This window comes from Simochromis diagramma, unplaced genomic scaffold (genome assembly GCF_900408965.1).
Source record: "Simochromis diagramma unplaced genomic scaffold, fSimDia1.1 OVJJ01000747.1, whole genome shotgun sequence".
Classification (NCBI taxonomy): domain Eukaryota; kingdom Metazoa; phylum Chordata; class Actinopteri; order Cichliformes; family Cichlidae; genus Simochromis; species Simochromis diagramma.
Genome location: NW_024386897.1, coordinates 334,838 through 357,089, shown reverse-complemented (window position 1 = coordinate 357,089; position 22,252 = coordinate 334,838). Strand labels below are relative to the sequence as shown.

The 22,252-nt window shown below is 41.5% G+C and overlaps 1 protein-coding gene across 1 annotated transcript; it reads left to right on the top strand.

Annotated features, from left to right (window-relative positions):
* The first annotated feature begins 12,692 nt into the window (after positions 1-12,692).
* Positions 12,693-16,148, top strand: LOC120735088 (butyrophilin-like protein 10). Its single transcript, XM_040034266.1, has 4 exons — positions 12,693-12,728; positions 14,009-14,338; positions 14,412-14,456; positions 16,093-16,148. Exons 1-4 carry the CDS (start codon positions 12,698-12,700, stop codon positions 16,146-16,148), a joined length of 462 nt encoding a protein of 153 aa, XP_039890200.1. The 5' UTR covers positions 12,693-12,697.
* The last annotated feature ends 6,104 nt before the right edge of the window (positions 16,149-22,252 follow it).

Sequence of the window (22,252 nt, the reverse complement as noted above, 5' to 3'; positions counted from 1 at the left end):
TGAGAGAAGGAAGACAGGATAAAGACATGCTGTGGAAGAGAGACAGAGATTTATAACAGATATGATTCAATGCAGAGAGGTCTATTAACACATAGTGAGTGAGAAAGGTGACTGGAAAGGAAAAACTCAATGCATCATGGGAATCGCCGGCAGCCTACGTGTATTGCAGCATAACTAAGGGAGGATTCAGGGTCACCTGGTCCAGCCCTAACTATATGCTTTAGCAAAGAGGAAAGTTTTAAGCCTGATCTTGAAAGTAGAGATAGTGTCTGTCTCCTGAATCCAAACTGGAAGCTGGTTCCACAGAAGAGGGGCCTGAAAACTGAAGGCTCTCCCTCCCATTCTACTTTTAAATACTCTAGGACAGGGGTGTCAAACTCAAATACACAGTGGGCCAAAATTCAAAACTGGAACAAGGTCGCGGGCTAACATTAATATTTATTGAAAAAAAATCTTCCTCCAGATTTAAGAATGAATCTCTTCTTATGGACTCAAACAAGTTTTGCTGAAAAACTGAATATGGAACGAGCAAAGCTTAATACTAAACAATATATATACTAGCTGTATAATACCAGTAGGCCAGCTCTAATAATAATTTGGTATGGCTTCACGGGCCAAATGTAATTAGTCTGTGGGCCAAATTTGGCCCGCGGGCCAGAGTTTGACACCTATGCTCTAGCACTTAGAGTCCCCCGAGAGCAGCACTGCCCAGCCTTCTACCTTTCTACCTTTAAAACCCACCTTCCAGCCAAATGGCTGGTAGGCTTTTAGCTAGGCTTTAGCTTCAGCCAAGTGGAAGCTAAATTGTCTAGTCATTCATATGTAAATTAGGTTGTTACCTGAGAATTCTGGAGGGGAGTGGGGGTGTGTGAATGAGGGGGTGGGGGAGCTGCTAAAAGCTGTGAACTTCCTTTTGTGTTCGTCTTGATGCATTCTCAATCATCCAGGGAAATAAATCTCCAAAAGTCACCAACTTGGAGTGTTTCAGTTTGCCATCTTAGGGAGAAATCAACACACATGGGTGTATTTCCTTTGTTGCTGAGATTTATTGATAAAAACAGTACAAAAAACCAACCATTTGTACACATATTTACAAATAATAATAAAAAGTGAGTGAGTACATTTCAACATTTTCAGCAATCACTCACAATCCTGGCACTGCCATGGTATCTGTAGTCTGCATTTACCACATGTGTATCTGTAGCAGTGAACACATCGCACAGTGGCATGATTGTTCTTGCATTTGTGTTTGACCTGACACATGGCTCTTTTTCCAGGGCTAGGTGTGGAGGGTTGTGTCCAAAGCAACTGTTCTTTTCTTGCCTTCTTCCCAGCTTCCCAACACTACCAAAAGGAAGCCAAACACTGTCACCCTTTACAACAAAACAAAATGTGGCGTGGATGTGATGGACCAGATGGTTCGGGAGTACACTGTCTGCAGAGGAACACGGCACTGGCCAGTTGCCATGTTTTACAACATGATTGACATGGCAGCACTGAATGCACATGTGCTGTATCAAGCATGCACCGGGACGAAGGAAAGACGGGTGGACTTCCTGGTGGAGCTTGCAAGAGAGTTGGCTCACTCTCATGTAGCTACGAAGAAGGCAAGAAAAGAACAGTTGCTTTGGACACAACCCTCCACACCTAGCCCTGGAAAAAGAGCCATGTGTCAGGTCAAACACAAATACAAGAACAATCATGCCACTGTGCGATGTGTTCACTGCTACAGATACACATGTGGTAAATGCAGACTACAGATACCATGGCAGTGCCAGGATTGTGAGTGATTGCTGAAAATGTTGAAATGTACTCACTCACTTTTTATTATTATTTGTAAATATGTGTACAAATGGTTGGTTTTTTGTACTGTTTTTATCAATAAATCTCAGCAACCAAGGACATACACCCATGTGTGTTGATTTCTCCCTAAGATGGCAAACTGAAACACTCCAAGTTGGTGACTTTTGGAGATTTATTTCCCTGGATGATTGAGAATGCATCAAGATGAACACAAAAGGAAGTTCACAGCTTTTAGCAGCTCCCCCACCCCCTCATTCACACACCCCCACTCCCCTCCAGAATTCTCAGGTAACAACCTAATTTACATATGAATGACTAGACAATTTAGCTTCCACTTGGCTGAAGCTAAAGCCTAGCTAAACACCTACCAGCCATTTGGCTGGAAGGCGAGTTTTAAAGGTAGAAAAGCCAAATGGCTGCTCTCGGGGGCTCTAACTAGGAACAACAAGTAGGCCTGCAGAGCGAGCGAAGTGCTCTAATAGGGTGATATGGTACTACGAGGTCATTAAGATAAGATGGGGCCTGATTATTTAAGACCTTGTATGTGAGGAGCAGGATTTTGAGTTCTGGATTTAACAGGAAGCCAATGAAGGGAAGCCAAAACAGGAGAAATCTGCTCTCTCTTTCTAGTCCCTGTCAGGACTCTTGCTGCAGCATTTTGGACTGCAAAAGTAGGAAGAAAAATGTTTACTGGAGGGTTTAGAAAACAGCCCCAAAGTGCTCACAGTGAAATGGTCACAGTCTTGGGAGGGAAGGCGGCCTGGGTGAAAAGAGGAATTAAACTGTAGATTGAATTCTGGATATCCCAAATGCCAGGCGGGAGATAGGCAGTTATTGTGCCAGCTTGACTGACGAGGTTCACAGACGATCTGGCGACGTGTGATAGTAAGTGCTGGTCTTAAGAAACCGGCAACTTAAATCTTGCTCAGGTATAAGAAAGGTTGATCATATTTAAGATTGAAGCATTAATTAATGGCAGGACTTCTTTGAGCAGTTTTGTAGGAATGGGGTCTAAAAGACACGTTGATGGTTTGGAGGAAGTAATTATTGAAGTTAACTCAGAAAGATCAATTAGAGAAAAAGAGTCTAAATGAATATCAATGGTGCTGAAAGTAGCTGCGTACAAACCAGCAAACTATTTCTCCAGGCTAAATGATGATCCTCTAAATTTGTGACATGCTTTAGGGTACGTGTTTGAGAATTATATCACGGAGTCAGGTACTTCTGGTTTGAGACCTTAGTTTTCATAGTAGCTACAGTATCCAAACTCGTATGTAGTGAGGAGGTAAAATTATTAACAAGATAATCGACCTCTGTTGGAGTAGTATTCAGATAGCTGCTCTGCTCTATGTTGGTACAGGGCATTGAAGATGATAACAGTGGGCGGATTATATGCTTAAACTTAGTTACAGCGCTTTCAGAAAGACATCTACTTTGATAAAGTCTACTCTCCTCTGCTGTGTAATCAATTATTGTAAATGTAAATGTTATCAGGAAATGATCAGACAGGAGAGGGTTTTCAGGAAACACTGTTAAATGTTCAGTTTCTATGCCATATGTTAAAACAAGATCTAGAGTGTGATTAAAGTGGTGGGTGGGTTCTTTTACATTTTGAGAGAAGCCAATTGAGTCTAATAACAGATTAAATGCCATGTTGAGGCTGTCATTTTTAGCATCTACATGGATGTTAAAATCACCCACAATAATTATTTTATCTGAGCTCAGAACTAAATCAGATAAAAAGTCTGAGAAATCAGACAGAAACTCTGTGTAAGGCCCAGGTGGACGATAGATGATAACAAGTAAGACTGGTTTCTGAGTTTTACAGCTGGGGTGGACAAGGTTAAGCATCAGGCTTTCAAATGAATTAAAAGTCTGTCTTGGTCTTTCATTAATTAATAGGCTGGTGTGAAAAATTGCTGCCACACCGCCCCCTCGGCCTGTGCTTCGAGATTTCTGGTAGTTAGAATGACTCGGGGGTGTTGATTCATTTAAACTAACATAATCATCCTACTGTTTAAGTTGTTTTTTGCTGGTTTTTAGTTTTTTTTTAGTTTGTTTGGGAGCTGTCAGTGTCTAAGGGCATGGTGTTTTAATTTCAATTATCTATGAAGCCCACATCGTTTCTGGGACACCACTCAGACAGCCAGCAATTTAAGGAGAACATGCGGCTAAACATGTCACTCCTGGTCTGATTGGGGAGGGGACCAGAGAAAACTACAGAGTCTGACATTGTTTTGGCAAAGTTACACACCAATTCAATATTGATTTTAGTGACCTCCGATTGATGTAACCGGGTGTCATTACTGCTGGGGAGATAGAACTGCCCTACTCCAATGTCAACTGAATTTGATTTGCAGTTTGTATGCATAGGGGTGAATATCTCGCTAAGTTGGCAACACTGCTAGAAAGCGTTCTCTAAGCACGGCTCTTAGAGCTCATGCTTTTGCGCATGACACATTATCGAATGTTACATTGTGTGTCATTGATACTGTTGACTCCAAATCTCCTGATCACTATGTCGATCTGAGACAGTGAGACAGCTTGACCACTCTGTGTCGGGTCTTTTCTCGGTCAGTAAAAGAATTCAAAAAACCGGAATTTTATAACGGTTAGACACATGAACAGGTTGGTGGTGTACCTGGGGCTTCTGTTTAAGACAATGCTTCCTCCTCACTGTCACCCAGCCTTCTCGTTAAAATACTGTTTATTCTCCTTTTTTCTGGATTGGTTCATACAGCATAGTAAACGTAGATAGTCCATATTTAAACAAGCAGATTATGGAGTAGTTTCTCTGACTTTACTGTCTGTGATTAAATCTAGTTCTTTGACCTGCAGTTCACTATGAAGTGGAGAAATGCAGTCAATTTGTGTTTCTGTCTGTGTTTCCTTAGTTTCCCAGCATGCCCTGGCTGTGGTGTTGGAGGTGTATGAGGGGGCAAAATCCGTCCTGCTGCCCTGCCAGTACTCAGGCTTTATACCTGAGAACAATCCCACAGTGCTGTGGAATCGCAGCGATCTCAATCCCAAATCTGTCCACCTGCAGCAAGAAGGAGGAGACGATCTTAGAGAACAGAACCAGCGTTACAGCAGGCGCACATCAATGAGGCCTGATGCTCTGAACACTGGAGACTTCAGTCTTACTCTGACAAAACCAACAAAGACTGAAAGTGGCAACTACACCTGCTCCATCAGTGATGGGATAACAGTACGTAGACTGACAGACGTAGAGCTGCTGGTCAAAGGTCAGCAACAACCCAACCCACGATTACTTATTTAAAAATTTGCTTGCAGTGAAAACAGTGAAAACATGAAAAATGAAAACAGAGTGTATCAAGAATGTAGCATTTCTAAATTATTAATGACTCTTTTAGCATGTTAGCCATCACAAAGATGACTCAGATTGTGTTATTGTATGTTCTATACCATACCCAGGCAGGGATAACTCAGTAGGTAGAGAGGTGGCCCCATGATTGGAAGGGGGTTTGAATTCACTGAACTGAAAGCTGAGGTACCCCTGAGCAAGGTACCGTCCCTACACACTGCTCCCCGGGCGCCAAATAGCTGCCCACTGCTTCACTGAGAGAATGGGTTAAATGCAGAGAGCAATTTGCCCACGGGAATCAAGTATAGATTATTATTATTACTACACTGTAAAGCGCTACTACTTTAACTAAAGTAACAATTTCTTTACCTCTCCTTATTGTCATCTAATGGTAAATGTAGTTTCATGATCAACATAAAAGTAATAATCCCATCTCTTCATTAGCCACTTCAGTAAAATGCAGAAGACAGCATCAATCTGGTCCAAAGTTCACCACTCATTGGTGTTTTAAATAGTGGTGTAATGCTCATTGTTTGGAATGGAGCGGTGCAGGAAGCTCTCCATAGTTGTGATGAGACCTGAGGCCGTCGTACAGTTTCCAGTCTCCCACATAATAGTTCCTCTCAGTGGACGAAAGGCAACTTGAAAAGAAAGCACAAGGCTGGAGTCTGGTTGGTGAGCCTGAATACTGAGATAGAACTGCCCCGACTCCAATGTCTGATGCATTTACCTCTACTATGAATGATTTACTGGGGTCGGGGTGAACAGATGCTTGAGTTTAGTGAATGCTGAGTCAGCCTAATGGGACCTGATGAACGGGAGTTTGGTGACAGTGAGGCTTGTCAGTGGTGCGACTATCTGACTGAAGTTGCAAACGAACCTTCTAGAGAAGTTTGCGAATCCCAGGAATTGTTGCAGATGCTTATGGGAGGTAGGGATAAGCCATTCCATAAACGATTTCACATAACCGGGTCCGTCTTCACTTGCCCCTGTGCCAAAATATATCCAAGGAAAGACACTGATGAGGAATGGAATTGACATTTTTCTGCTTTTACATATAATTTGTTTTCCAACAGACATTGGAAAATAGCAGAGACATGAATCTGATGCTCCTTGAAGGTCTTGGAAAAAATGAGGATTCCATCCAAGTATATAAACACAAACCTGTCCAGGAAATCCCTGAGGACATCATACACTGATGCCTAAAAAACTACAGGGGTGTTAGTTAACCCATTGGCATGACCAAATATTCAAAGTGCCCCAGAGGTGTGTTGAAGGCTGTTTTCCACTCATCCCCCTGTCTGATTTGGACTAAATAATAGGCATTCTGGAGGTCGAGTTTTGTGAAGACTGTGACACTGTGAAATGGTTCAAAAGTAGAGCTAAAGACCAGTGTTGGTCAAGTTACTTGAAAAAAGTAATCAGTAACTAATTACTGATTACTTCCCCAAAAAAGTAATCCCGTTACTTTACTGATTATTTATTTTCAAAAGTAATTAATTACTTAGTTACTTAGTTACTTTTTAAAAACACGATTTACAACCTGAATAGGTGATAAAGTGATAGATCTTTCAGCCCAATTCTACTTTTTCTGCATAATCCATCATACAAAATGTAATCAAATGGAAAAGTCTCTTTTTTAAACTTGTTTTATCATTTTTAATCTTTTAACTTTATGCATCAAGCAAAAATTAAATTATATGCAACATTCTCTGACTTGAAGAAATTAGTTTAACATTTAAACCTATTTTCTGCACATTCCAGCACATAAAATAAAATATTTTTTGTGTTTACACTCAGTCTTTCAAATAGATGCAAGTAAAACACAGCAGAAAATAAATAAAGTCAAAGACTAGCGGTCCTGTTGCTCTATTTTCACCTGTAAAGCAGGAGTGGGTTAGGCGGAGGTTTACCCTGGTGCAGGTGTGCCGCGGTCAGTGGAAGAATCCGCGAGTTTCTCTGTGAATTTCCCATTACGTCGTTGCGCACAAGCTTGTTTAGGGTCTTTTTCCGTGTAAAAAGAAGTTTTCTTCCCACGCACAGCGGACACTAATGTTTTTGTCACTTTTTATGGAATCAAACTCAAAGTAAGGTCAGTACTTCCACGCTTTAAACGCTGCACGCTCATACTCTCTCCCACACTCGATATGTGATCCACTGTTGATCTGCACACAGCTGTTGTCACGAACGTCGCACTCGCTTATGTCATTGTCATGAGACATTCTCGCAAAAAAATCACGGTTATAGTAACGCAGTAACGCAGCCTTCCTACGGAAAAGTAACGGTAATCTAATTACCGTTTTTGCAATAGTAATCCCTTACTTTACTCGTTACTTGAAAAAAGTAATCAGATTACAGTAACACGTTACTTGTAACGCGTTACTGCCTATCTCTGCTAAAGACAGGTATTTACTTTTGATTGTTATGTCACTGATGCCCCTGAAGTCAATCCATGGATGGAGAGAGCCATACTTTTCCCCACAAATAAGAAACCGGCTCTCCATTGAGAGGAGGAGGGCTGAATGATGCCTGCAGCAAGTAATTCTTTAATATATTTTTCAATGGCCACATGTTCGGGCTTAGACAGGTTATACTACAATACACTACACTGGCACGATCATATGGCCTGTGAGAGGAAACTGAGAGTGCTCTACTTTTGCTGAATACTTCCTGAAGATCATGCTGTTTGAAGGGAACCATGCAGAGGACTAAAATGGTCTCTGTATTGGCGAGGGACTATGTAGGTTTTGGTGTGCAAGTGGAGACAAGGCAGTTAGAGTGGCAGAACAGTCTCCAACTGATAACTTTCTGACCTGACCAGTCTAAGTGAGGATTATGTAATTGCAGCCAGGGAAAGCCAAGAATGAGCGGTGTATCAGGGGCGTGAAAAGCAAAAAGGTAAGAGTTTCCCCATGATTACCAGAGGTAACTAGTGTGACTGGCCCAGTGCAGTGTGTTATGTGAGTGAACACTTGGTTATTTAATGCCTGGAATGGGCAGATCTAGAGAAAGGAGATGAATGTTTAATTGTCTCACTAATTCAGTGTCAATAAGGTTTTGTTTGGCACCAGAACCAACGTCGAGAGAGGGAAGCTAATCTTTCATGGTTTCAGTCTCTGAGGTAAATCGGCCATGCTACGGTAGGATGGTCAGAGTGAGAGAGTGGATCCAAGATGCAGATTCAGAGGCACAGTCTTTCTCAAGAGCTACACTTTATTTACAACCTGTGAAAAAGGGACACTTGAAATATAGAGCACGAACTGTGAACTATGGTAAGAGTCAGGCACATGGAACTGTGAGCATGAAATGGGTTCTACAGGGGGTCTCGGGGAATGGGTCGTAGTTTGATGGGTGGCAATTAGAGTCACTGCAACAGAGAAGTGTCAGGAGGCATACTAGTGATTTGTCAGGTGAGTGAATGAGTTTATCTTCTGTGTCTTACTTGTTGGCAGGTGAAGAGTGGCGGTCTGAGTGGGTTTCAACGAGCTGTGAGTCGAAGAAAAGTGGTCCAGTGATTCACAGAGGTGAAGACAGGGATGCAGGCAGGCGAGGAAAAGGAACAGAGTTGGCATGAGAGATTGATGAGGCTCCACCCAGAACTAATGGAAAAACACAGCCACTTACCCAGACCATGACAGTAAGGGGTCTGACATGCCGTAGGGCCAAACCATGAAGGTCTTTGTAAACAAACAGGAGAATTTTGAAATTGAAACCTCACTGGCAACCAGTGGAGAGAAACTAAAAAATTTTTTTTTCTTTCCCAAAGAAAAAAAAAATATTGATAACCCTGAAGTAATAAAAGTATTTGTGTTGTTAAATCTTGCATCCATCCTTGGAAAAGTGGAGTAGATCTTTGATTGTGGTGGTTATTGTCATTGTTATTGTCATGGTCTGGGTGAGTGCCAGAGTTTTCCACAGAGCCGGCAGTGCCACGTCTGGGAGGAGCCACCGTGTTCCTGCTCACTGCTCTCACATATGGGTAATTAAGCTGTCAACTAACGCCAGCGCTCTCAACTTCTCTTCGTCAAATTCTCAGCTAACCACACTACTCACTAGATTGCCAGATGCAAACCTTTTCCATCAAATATAGCAAAATTGGTGTAGCCAGATCTGGTTTACCAGAGGTGGCCCACACATGGGCCAGTTGCAGACACACTGCTGGTCCTTTGCTGGCTCAGAAAGGTTTCAGCTCTGGCCCCAGATGTCAGCCTAATGTGTACCTTAATCGACCACTCACCCGCACCGCTCTCCGCTCCTGGTCTACCTGTGGCGATGACTCTAACCCCTTGGACCCTGCCATCCAGTCTGGCACCCCTTTGGCCCCCAAAATCACAGAACTGCAGTTTCCACTGTTAAAGTTTCTCTTGTTTGTTTGCATAGTTCAGGTTGCACATTTGCTCCACAGTGTTGCATTGTTCACGGCTCATGTTAATACTCACGACTCACAATGCACAGTTTAATAGTCTTGTTGTATATATTCACTTGCTCTGTAAATAAACTTTGTTACTTAACTTTAACCAGTGCTCCATCTGCGCTCTTGCATTTGAGTCCTTTTTCTCCGAGTCGGCCTACGGCCATGAAGGTTATGCTGTTAAAGACAGTGTTATAGAGAAGTTTGGCTTCATAGCAGACAATCTCATGAGGGTTAAGGACTGAACTCTGTGGTGGCCAGTTCTCATGTATGAAAATGGGACAATACTAGCATTACCATCTTGGAATATGCCCATGGCATCAAAATAAAAAATCTCTTGACCGAAAACCCTGTTCATTTGTATACCTACCCAGTCAACTGACATAATTTCATGGGGCTCATAATGTTGGTTTACCTAGACCTCCAGCTCAGTGGAAGACTGTTACGTACTCTGCCTAGCCAAAAGAAGAGATACAAGGTGGTCAGTGTATTTTGGCATTCAGCATTTCTCTGGCTGATTGTAGCCAGTTGGAAAGTTGCTACTTGTTAAATTTTTATTGGCCAGAGATTTGACCCTAGAAACAAGATGCCAATGAATCTAGGAGCAATTCATAAATTTAATTTATAGTTACAATTTACCATTCAGATCAAAAGTATTATTGCCAATGGCTGGACAAACTAAATTGTCAGCAATGAGCAATGTAAATACTCAGGTCCCAGAGAACATTAAGATTATTATTGCTGCTGCTTCTGTAGCTGATGTAGTGGTTTCTTGTCCTCTCAGACCAGCAGGTGGAGGTGAGGGTGGAGGAAGGGTCAGAGTCTGTCATCCTGCCCTGCAAAACAAAACCTGACCTGCCTGAGGACACCACAGTGGAGTGGACTCGCTCTGACCTCGGACTCATGATGGTACATGAATATTCAAATCAAAGTGACCCCCTTAAGAAACAGAACAATATTTACTGTGGTCGCACAAAGATGAATGAAGACCTGCTGAGAACTGGAGACCTCAGTCTTACACTGAAACACCCCACAGAGAGAGACAGTGGAGGATACATCTGCACCATCTACAGGGACAAAGACATCCTGAGACAGAAAGTGGTGCTGCAGGTCAGAGGTCAGTGTAGTTAATTCCAATCAGAAGTTTGCTGCAGATCAGAGATCAAAGGTCAGAGGTCATATTGTTGTTTTATCTTTCTCTACAGAACCATTTCCATCTTGGGCCATAGTTCTTCTGGTTCTCCTGGTTCTCCTTGTTATTTCCGCGGTTCTATTATTTCACTTTCGTCACTATTTCATGTCAGGTGAGTGTCTCCTCCTACACTACCCATAATGCCGATGGTCAGCAGGTGCCCTCTGGTGGTTCCTTGACTGTGGCTCACACAAACTTGTTCCAGAAGCTGAAAGAGTTGAGAGTTACAAACAGCTGATACAGAGAGCTGAAGAGAAACTTCCAGGTTTGTTCCAGAAGTCAGAAAACCTCCTTCAGACTCAGTCATTGATCAGTGAAACAGCTCCACAACATGACTTTACTAAACAGTGTGTGTGCTTCACTGCATTGATCTGACACAGAGGCTGCATGTGGACAAGCTGTTCTTCTTCTGTGGTGGTAAACAGCAGCTGACATGGAAACATGCTGACAGTAAATGTTGCAGCAGCTTCAGTAAATGTTCCTCCTTGAGTTGTGCTCAGTCATGTGGTGGAGAGCTTCAGATGTTCAGACACACGAGATCTTCATGGTTTCTGTGCTGATGTGTGTGAGACATGGCCGACTGTGGCGGCTCAGTCTGTCTGTTCTTCTGCTCTTCATCCAACATGTCTGCAGCACTTTACAGGACGCTGCAGACTAGTTACCAAAGAACGAGTCAGGAACACATCAGGAACAAACTGAGACACAATCTGACTGAGACTAGAAGACAAGGAGGGGACAGGGAGGTCATGTGACCATCACAAATCAATCAATCAATCAATCAATCAATCAATCACTCACTCACTCACTCACTCACTCACTCACTCACTCACTCAATCAATCAATCCTTTTATTTGTCACATGCAATGTTTACACCTGCAGTGAAATTGGACCCCACTCCCCAATGATGGTGGTTTTCCTTTAGTGCGAACAACTGCATGTCAATTTCACAGCCGATCTAACAGTCCGTCACTGATCTCTCAATCTCCCGTTTAAGAGCCGTGAGCTTCTCCGAGATGTTATCAATTTTGCGCTCAAAGAGCATAGTCTGAATACTCACAACAGCCTCGAGCTTCTCCAAGTTCTTATCCGTGCTGCGTTCAACGAGCCCATTTTGGGAAGTCACGACTCGTCCCATCGCTTCAATCACAGCAGCTTTGTGGGGTTTTTAACAGCTGATTCCGCTTTCTTTATTCTTCGATAAGCCAGGGCCAAGCCAGCTCCGATCAGCAAGAACCCTGTTATCATGGTTCCAAAAAGGTAGATGTCTTCAATGTCCTCGATCGACAGTCCTGCCAGGCACACGACCCTCCAGCTCTGTCACCCATCCGTCATGTATCCGGCAGGGAAAGTACCTCCAGGACACTCGAGCTCACCTTAACCCAGGCTTCTCGTTGAGAAGACGGTGTCAATTGCATTCAGGAACCAGTTGATGAAATCCATAATTCCTCTTTTAGGTTTTAGAGAACAGACTGTGAGAGAGTGTTCCAGGGCAAAAGCAGAAAAGTAGACAAGACTAGACGAGGACACGAGAAGCCAAGCAGGGAAGATAGGGGAGAGGGAGAGGAGAAAAGTGCAACCGCCTTCGCCAAGAGCTAAAGAAATGACGACAACATGATGATATGAACAGCTGCTGTTCATATCATCATGTTGTTTTTTTGTTGTCCTCTCAGTTTACCAGGTGATGGTGGATTCAGGGGCAGAGTCTGTCCAGCTGCCTTGCAAAATGACAGCTCACTTGCCTCAAGATGCTAAAGTTGAGTGGATGGACAAATACAACAATAAGGTCCACGTGTATGAGAACAGCTCGGACCAGCCTGAACAACAGGACCAGGATTACAGAGACCGAACGAAGATGAATGAAGACCTGCTGAAAACTGGAGACCTCAGTCTGACCCTGACATACCCCACAGACAGAGACACAGACACCTACACCTGCACCGTCTACAGCAGGGAGGGAAACATCCTGATGAAGAAACAAGTGGAGCTGGAAGTTAGAGGTCAGTGCTGTAGATACAGGTCAAAGGTCAGAGGTCATGTAGGAGTTTATTCTCTAAAAGCTTTTAGTTTGAATCTATTTTCAGTTCATTAGTTTGAAGTTCATTCTGCTGTCTCCAGAGTTTTGTTTTCCTCCTTCATAGTTTGGAGGGAACATTTCTCACTGAGTCTGGCTCACACTATATGTGGAACACAAATGTTCCTGAAAACTCACGCTTAGAACAAGAAAGCCATTATCAGTCGAGCTTCAGAATTGACAACATCAACAGCTAAATAAAGAACAGCGCCTCCTTTGTAATAAATAAATGCATGTCTAATTTTGTTCTCCATCCTAAGTACTGTCTGGTTATGAAAGTAGCTATGTTGATTACAAAATAAATTAACTTCTAACTGGAATTTCAATGTTTGTAAAAATGTAAATTTCTATAGTTAAGTTATTTTGCTTTGAACTTTTACACTGACTCAGAGGATTTAGCTAATCCTGCTTCCTGGGACAGGGACCTGCTAACAGGTTGAAGCTGGTTAACCCTTCCTTTCAGTCTGATTTCCACCGAATCAGGAAGATTTATTTTACTTTTATCTGTTTGCTTGATAAAGCTCCTTCTGGGTGCTTAAGGATCAGAGTGTAAAATGAGAAGTTCTGTGTGACTAAACAAACACCTGCTGAACTTTGACCTCCAGGACAAAACCAGATAGTGGTCCCCCTCTGAGATTTAGACAGTGAGCTCTGATCTGAGCTGCTCTGTGAACACAAATTGGGCTTTGGACTTTTTATGAACCTCCAAAGTTCTGTGGAACTACAGACAGATGATTCAAATAGGAATTTTCACACAAAGAAAAATTAGTAGAAAGAGAAAGCTGAATGTCTTTAATGGTGATCTGCATAGATCAGAGAAACATCCAATATTGAATCAGCGAGGATGCATGACTTTGAAATGATCAACTTTATTGATCCAACAGAACAGCTCAGAGATGAGCTGAGTGAAACCTGAGGATTTAATGATGTTGCTATAGAAACGTTGAGACTTTAATGTGATGAAGGTTTCTGTGGCTTCAGGCTAAACAATGTGTTTGAAATGCTGTGCGGAGCTAAAACTCAGTGACAGTCAGAGAGGAAAGAAACAAAGAACCTGATCAAATTACATGATTGATTTAAACTCTTCATCTGTCCAATCTTTCATTTTAAATCCACAAAGAAAAGTTGTAGACAGGTGTTGTTAGCTTTGTCTACAACTCTGAAAACCAGCTGTCATATGTTCAGGTGTGCTTGTTATCCTCTCAGTCTGTCAGGTAGAGGTGGAGGAGGGGGCGGAGTTTGTACAGGTGCCCTTCAAAACAACAGAAAACCTGCCTGAAGACACTAAAGTAAAGTGGGAACGCCAAGAACCTAAACCAACAGTAACGGTCCACTTGTATGAGAATGGCTTTCACCAGATTGAAGAACAGCACCAGTGTTACAGAGACCGAACAAAGATGAATGAAGACCTGCTGAAAACTGGAGACCTCAGTCTGACCCTGAAATACCCCACAGAGAGAGACAGTGGGAAATACAGATGTGAAGCCAACAACAGGGATATCATCAGATACAAAACAGTGCAGCTTAGGGTCAAAGGTTTGTTTGCTCAATATTTCTGTCTTTGTTTATTTCTTAGTTCCTGTCTGACTGTCTTGTGTCTCCTCTGCAGGGAGAGTTCAGGTCCAGGATCAAACGGGGGACATCAGGAACAGAAGCAGCTCCATTGATCCGACTCCTCTGATGGCTGATCAATCAGTTTGATCTGTGTGTTCTTTGATTATTGATCAGTGATGTCAGAGTGGAGTCAGTGTGATGTTGTTGTTGTGTGTTTGAGACTTTTAGTGTCCATGAAGGTCTCTGCTGCCGTAGATCCTCTGAACTGTGACAGAGGTCTCACTCTGGAGGAAACTCTCAGCACTTTCCAGCAGCTCCTCCATCATGGAGGACGTTCCCTCACTGTAACAGGTGGAGGAGAGAGGAGAGGAAGCACAGGTGGATCCTCTGATCACTTTTACAGTATATATGTTTCCTTTAGGTAATAGTATATGGTTTCATATTATCTGTGAAACCTGTTAAAACAAATCAGTTACTTAAACAACAGGATGTCTTAAAGTCATAGAATCCTAATTTCCTGCAATGTTATACTCAAAAATTGGGGAGACACCAAAGGTTGTTGTTCCTAACAATGTCAGAAATCTGGTTTCTAAATAGATAATTATTTTAGATGGCAGTACGTTTGTATCCAGTAACACTTTGAGGGATCTTGTTATTTTTCAGCAGGATGCCCTCCTGTGTCCACTGTCAGTTGCTGGGCTGATTAGCATGCCGTTGGAAAAAATGACCTGACAAATAACACAAAGGGAAGGTTATGTAGTGGCTGGTCAGACTAACACAGACTCACGGGGGAAACAAACAGTAACAAACTTCCCGATAAGAAAGAAACAAAAATAAACAGTGAAATTGAAACATTAATGTAATTATTACTGTGAGAAGTACACATGAGCAGATGTTCACCAGACTACGAAACAACCATGTCTAAAAAAGAACAATTTCAGGAAAATTTTGAATAAATACTTAGAATATCACACCATAAGTTTCACTAGCAGAGTCCAAGAATGTGGAAAAATCCTCAAATACAGACTAAAACTATGTGATGATACATGAACACTAACGTCTTCTCTGGTACAAAGCTAATTTTAAAATGAAAATGAACTGAAAACTGCCCTCAGACAACTGTAAATTTGAAATTCTTTTTGTAACACATGGAGACAGCATGCTCAAACTAAGGAGGAGAGCCACCATTCAACTTGTTGTAGCATTCAGTGCAATGAATGGAGGTATGAAGGCACATTAGCGCCTAAGGAAAGGACAGATTACACATCAGTTTCTTAGTTATTAGTATACAGTTTTTAGAGTGACATATTCTCCCATCCAGACAGCATCATTTTCATGCAAGCCCTTCATAACATGTGTACCGACTCTACTAACCCTTTCACCAATGAATGAATGAAACAGCATAAACAAACACAAAGAAAATAAACATTTTAACATTTCTGTCTGTCACAAATTGAAGAAGAGTCATTTCATTTTTTAAATTGTTTTTGTTAAACTGAAGTGTGACCAGCTAAATTAATAATCAAAAAACACCTTATCTGTGAATCAGAGTTTTTTCCCCCTTTCAGTGAGCTCACATTTAATGCGTGCAGCCAAACATGATGGCAGACTGCCACAGATCACTTCCTCATAGTTTCACACCTGTTGATCCACTTTTCGTCACTATAAAGTAGCCGCACCCCCACAGGTGAACTAGTAAATCACTGCCTTTGTCCTCACAAACTCTCTTTCCTCAGAAGTGATCTGTGGCTGGCTGGACTTCATTACACAGATGTGCTTTAACAAAGTATGAAGCTGAACTCTGAGCATGTTTTCTTTTCTTTTTATTGTAACAGGGTAACTATGTGCGAATGCTGTTTGTTGATTACAGTTCAGCGTTTAACACAATAGTGCCCTGCAGACTGTTCACAAAGCTCAGGGATCTGGGACTTAACAGCCCTCTGTGTGCATGGGTGTTGGACTTCCTCACTGGCAGAACTCAGGTGGTGAGGGTGGGCAGGTGCTTCTCCAACAGCATCACCATCAACACAGGAGCACCTCAGGGATGTGTCCTCTCGCCACTGCTCTACTCCCTCTACACTTCGGACTGTGTGGCCACCCATGGCTCCAACACCATTGTGAAGTTTGCTGACGACACAGTGGTGTTGGGTGCCATCTCCAACAACGATGAGGCGGCCTACATGGATGAAGTGAAGAATCTGGCATCGTGGTGCCAGGACAACCACCTCCAGCTGAACGTCAGCAAGACCAAGGAGCTGGTGGTGGACTTCAGAAGGGGTCAGTACAGAGACTACAAGCCCATTATCATCAATGGAGCTCCAGTGGAGAGGGTGCAGTCCTTCAAGTATCTTGGTGTCCACATCTCCTCAGACCTGACATGGTCTGCCCACATTCAGGTCCAGACCAAAAAGGCTAGGCAGCGCCTGTATCACCTACGACAACTGAGGAAGTTCAGGGTCTCTCCAAAGATCCTCAGGATTTTCTATACAGGCGCTGTGGAGAGCATCCTCACACAGAACATGACATCGTGGTTCGGGAACAGCTGTGTGAAGGACCAAAAAGCTCTCCAGAGAGTGATCCGTACAGCAGAACGCTGCTGCAGGATTGCTCTCCCCCCGCTTCAGGACACCTACACCAGGAGATGCCGGACTAGAGCAGCGCAGATACTGAAGGACCCGTCCCATCCTGGCAACAAACTGTTCCAACTTCTGCAATCTGGTAGAAGGTTCCGCATCTTCCGGGCAAGGACAGAGAGACTCAAGAGGAGCTTCTATCCCAAAGCCATCCGTGCCCTAAACACACACACCCGCCCTCTCACATCATCTATAATTGACTGAGTCAGGACTCTTCCAGACACTAAACCAAGGCACAATGTACATTTCAAATTCCTTTAATTTTAAATATGTTTATATTGTCTATCCTGTAAAATAGTCAGATGTCTATTCATATTAATGTACAGAATTCACCTGCTTGCTGCTACCACTGCACATTCACCCAGTGTATATACTATATGTGTATATATATATATATATATATATATATATATATATATATATATATATATATAATGTTCTTCCTCTGCACCCCCCCCCCCCCCCCCCAATTTGTGCACATGTCGAGGAGCGTGTCAGGTTACATTTCACTGTGTGTTATACTTGTATAACTATGCATGTGACAAATAATAATAAAGAACCATAAAGAACCAACAGTGGGTGTTGTGCTTTGCCAGGCTCATAACTCCGAGCATCACTGAGCTGCAGCATTATTTAACAGCTCAAAATAAAATTACCATTTCTTATTTCATAGTTCAACTGCAAACAAATACCATTAGACTTTTAAAAAATGCATCTGAGCTCAGTATCATAATGATATATTCAGGTATCAAAGGAAAACGTAACTGTTGAAAGTATAAACAGCAGCAAAGAAAGAAAAGGTTTTGACACGCATGTCTGCCACACACTGAAGAGGATTTGAAATATATAAAAAAAGAAAAGTTAATCAGAGCTTTAAAAAATAACCCTCCAGCTTTAGGTGGAGGTTTAGAAAATGCAGTTAAACATCATGCAAGACTGGAACACAAATTGTGAAGAAAGAGCGATTCAGCCATTCAGTTTCCTCATAGTTTCTTATCTGTTGGTCTATGCTAAGTGATAGCCTTCTTTCCATCAAAATAGCTTTGGACCTCACATTAAGAATTTCAGTGAGAAGACACCAAATAAAAGTTATTATTATTATATATTATTATATTTAGAATCAAATCTTGATCTTTTTAATATATTCTGGAATAATGACAGAAGAAAATTCACCTGATCACGAACCTGTTCATCAGCCAATGGTTGAAATACAAAAAAAGTATAATTTTCCATGTAAGAACATAACTGTAAACTGCTTTGATGGTCATTTGTATCAAAAATGAGTGTATGTCAGGCATGTTTCCCATGTTCTGCTGGTCATGTATGATTACTGAAAGTAGCACTTTGAAAATGTGATATCTTTGGGCCAACAAGCTGCTAGTTCTGATTCAGGCAGTCTGCCTTTTAAAACATTTGTGAAAGATGGTCATTCTGAAGAGCTTGTGTAGTGATATATATCGATCTATAGCTCTCGCTCTCTCTCCTTCTATCTATCTTTTTGCTAAATTTGGGCTTTTTAAAGGCATGTTGTCTGATCAGAATTACAAATACTATTGTATCATGAATGACCTGATACCAAATGATACAAATTAGAGAGAGAGAATGGTGTTACCATAATAATGGTGATACCTGATCAAAAGACCAATTGAAAAATGACATAAAATAATATTTGCACGGTTGGATCTAAATAAGGTTCCAAGGACAGCTTCAACATGCAACAAGAAGAAATGGGAGCATGCAATTTATTGAAAGCAATGCTTAAATTGAAACAGGCTGTTTTACAGCCAATCAAAGGATTAGGTACACAGCCCCAAAAACTGTAAACACTCCCAAAACAGAAATCGAAGTTCCAAAGATGACCTCAGTAATGAGTAGCTCCACTCGTATTGTTGATCACTTCAAAAGGTTTTCCTTGTCTTGTTATGTCCAATTTCTTCTTCCTGTTTACACTCTCCTAATGACTTCTGTATACAGTGTCCCAGTCTCTCCTTATTCTTTGCCAGATCATCAGTTCACCTTACCTTGTGTCTTTCAGTTTGCATGCTCCGAGTGTTGTCTCGGTTTATGTTTTGTTCATGGAGGCTGAAGTTCCCTTCAATCAATGTAGGGGAGACCGGGGATAGTTGTAACATTTTTGACATTTCTGTCTGTAAATTGGAGCTCTTTTAAGGTAGTGGATTCAAAATGTAATGCAAAGTATTTACATGTCTCTGCTATTAAATAGTGCAGCTATTTTCTCTGCAGCACAATTACCCATTGCATGGTATGGTCTCAAACACAAAGAGTGAAATGTTACAATTAACCCCATAGTCTGGGTTAGTTGTAACATATCCTGGGGTAAAATGTAACACAATGAAATAAGGGTACTAACAAAATATTAACATGTAATCTTTGTTTATTCAACACATGAATGCACTTAGAGCCATTTATGTAGCTGTGTGTGTGTGTGACAGAATGCAGAAATCTAACTTTTGAACATATTCCAACCCCCCAAAAAAGACAAATTATGGAATTTTCTGCAACTGAATATTTCATTAATTTTGGTTGGTCTTCCTTGAGTTTGGCCTCATTGGCTCAGTGGGCATTATAACCTACAGCTCTTACACCAATTTTGAACATAACAATGAAGCTGAAAAAATGTAGTTGTTCACCAGCATCGCAATTCCATTACTTTTTATCATGGCTTACCTTGGTGTGGTTTGCAAAGTGCTTCAGAAAGATGAGGAAATCTGTTTCTTGCACCCATCCTGATTTATTTCCACTACCAGTACTTCCTACTGGTCCATCTCTGACACAGTGGTCTGCATAATGTATGTGTGGGAACACAAACAGTGGAGGAATTGTGTTGCCAATGGCATTAACCGCATATACAAAGGTGACCAGTGAACCTCTCTCTGCTGATGTCGTTGCCCCAACTTGTTTAATATAAGTTAAAGTAATAGTGTGGTAAGTTGTAACATCTGCATTATTGTTACAACTAACCCAGACTGTTGCTGTTACAACTGACCCAGACTCCTATAGCCATGAACTAGCTAACATTACAGCCAACGGCTAAAACATTAGCACTAAAGACTTACACAGAATATATCCCCATAGACATACAAGTAACATAATTTAAGTTTGATGAGTTTAACTGCAAAGCAGATAATGCTATTAGAAATTGAAATAAAGTAGAAAAACTTACTTTTTGGCATACAAATTACTTTTTTTCGTGTTAAATTGTCTGTGTTTGACAAAATGTGCTGATTTTTCACATGTGATAGCAGAACTGAGTTGGGCATGCACAGGATGAGTCACATCATTTGAAACTTAGCCCTGATTGGAGAAATTGGAAGTGTTACAACTGACCCACGTTACAACTATCCCCGGTCTCCCCTACATTGTTACAGTGCTTTTCTAGAACCTGTGAAACTTCCCTGTCCTATCCCCCAGTCATGTCTGTCCCGTTTGTAGCAACTGAAAATAAAATAAATTCATAATTATAATAAAGGTCAATCAAATGGACCAATATGGCAAGGCCATGATGATCCACTTGGTAAAATAAATCCGCTTGGCTTCTTTCTTGGCCTTAAGACAACAATTCTGATGGCTAAAGATCCAAATGGGACACAAAAAAGGAAAAAAAAAAAAAAAAAAAAAAGAACCTGTGAAACTACAAATAAATAAAAAGAATAAATATTCCAGAAGCAAATAAAGAATGGCATGTTTGCGACACACTGGGAACGAGTCCTGACTTCTCAAAATATGCTCATTGAATGCAGCATGGATAAGATCTTTGAGAAGCTTGAGGCTGTTGTGAGCACAGACATTCACAATTTCACTGCGGGTGCAAACTTTGCATGTGACAAATGAAGATTCTGATTGATTGATTGGACATGGCAAAACAGGTTTAGGCATTTAATTTAAAATCTTTCCAAATATGAGTCAAAACAATAAAATATGCAGCAGTTATGATCCATAAAGATGAAACACAATACAAGCTTACAAACAAAGCTTCTCTATTTGGTACAGCTCAATGTGCAAATCTGGGAAAAAATGGCTTCCTGTATTACCCTATACATGTGAGCCTTACCAAGCAATAGAAATGAATGCCATTTAACCCATAGTAAAATGACCTAACCACAGTCTCCAAGCCAGCCACTAGGAGCTAAATTCCTCTCTTAACGTGCGCATGGCCAATTACAGTTAGCATTCCTGGGTGTTTGGGCTGATAATCTATTCATTATGTCAATTTTCAGTTCTACATGATTGGATTGTCACGCTGATCGAATAATTTCCATGTCACGACAAGTTAGTGGGGAAGTTTAAATATATCTGGGTTTTGTTCAGATGTGAGGGAGGGAGGGGATGTATCTATCTGCAAGTTAAGGAAGGTTGAGCTTTGTGCAGCACATGACTCATAGTGTATTCAGGTGTAATTATTCTATGGCCATCTGGACTTAGAGCGACACGCCTCTCCCCACCCTCAGTTCACTTCAACACTTCTGTCTGTAATAATACAGGAAGAAACTCTGCGTACTTAGATAAGAGTGTCAGTAGATGATCAGCAGAGGAAAGTGAAGCTGCTGTGAGCTGATGTCCTGAAGGGCTTTTAAAGAGTCTCTGAGTTTGACAGGAACATGAAGATGTTTGTGGTGTTTGTGATCCTCCTGCACAGTAAGTACACCTTCCTCTCTCTGCTCTCATCATCAGCTTTTCTTTCATCTCTCTCATTGAAGTGGAATCACAGAAAAGTTTCTTATGAGTGGGCCAGGAGCCGGATTACTGGCTTAGTAACCTTACTTTACAGTTAACCCTAATTATAAATGATATTAATTCAGTCCACTTTTTATTGGGTACACCACCCTGGTGATGCTGTTTCACCTGGTGGTATAGTTATTGCAGGATGTAATGATTTTCATTTTGCATTTTATAGAGTACCTCTTTTTGCTCAGTTAATGTGCTTGTAACTGTAATAATGCCAAATGACAGACAGCATTTTTTTTCGGCCACAAGTTCAGCATCAGGATTAGTCTCCAACAGTCATAGAGGGTGATCTGGGGTTCTCTGCTTAGGTTGCTGCCCCCACAACCTGGCCCTGAAAAACCACAAAAAATGGATTTCAATTGTTTAAATTTGGTGCAAATTTTACAATTTGCACCAAATTTTTTGTTAAATTACAGAACAAGTTCTGCTAGCTCATTACCCACATTGTCCAGTTTCTGTAGCTGTACAAAAACAGGAACATCTATAGCATACAGTGAAAAACAGAAACTTGTCTATC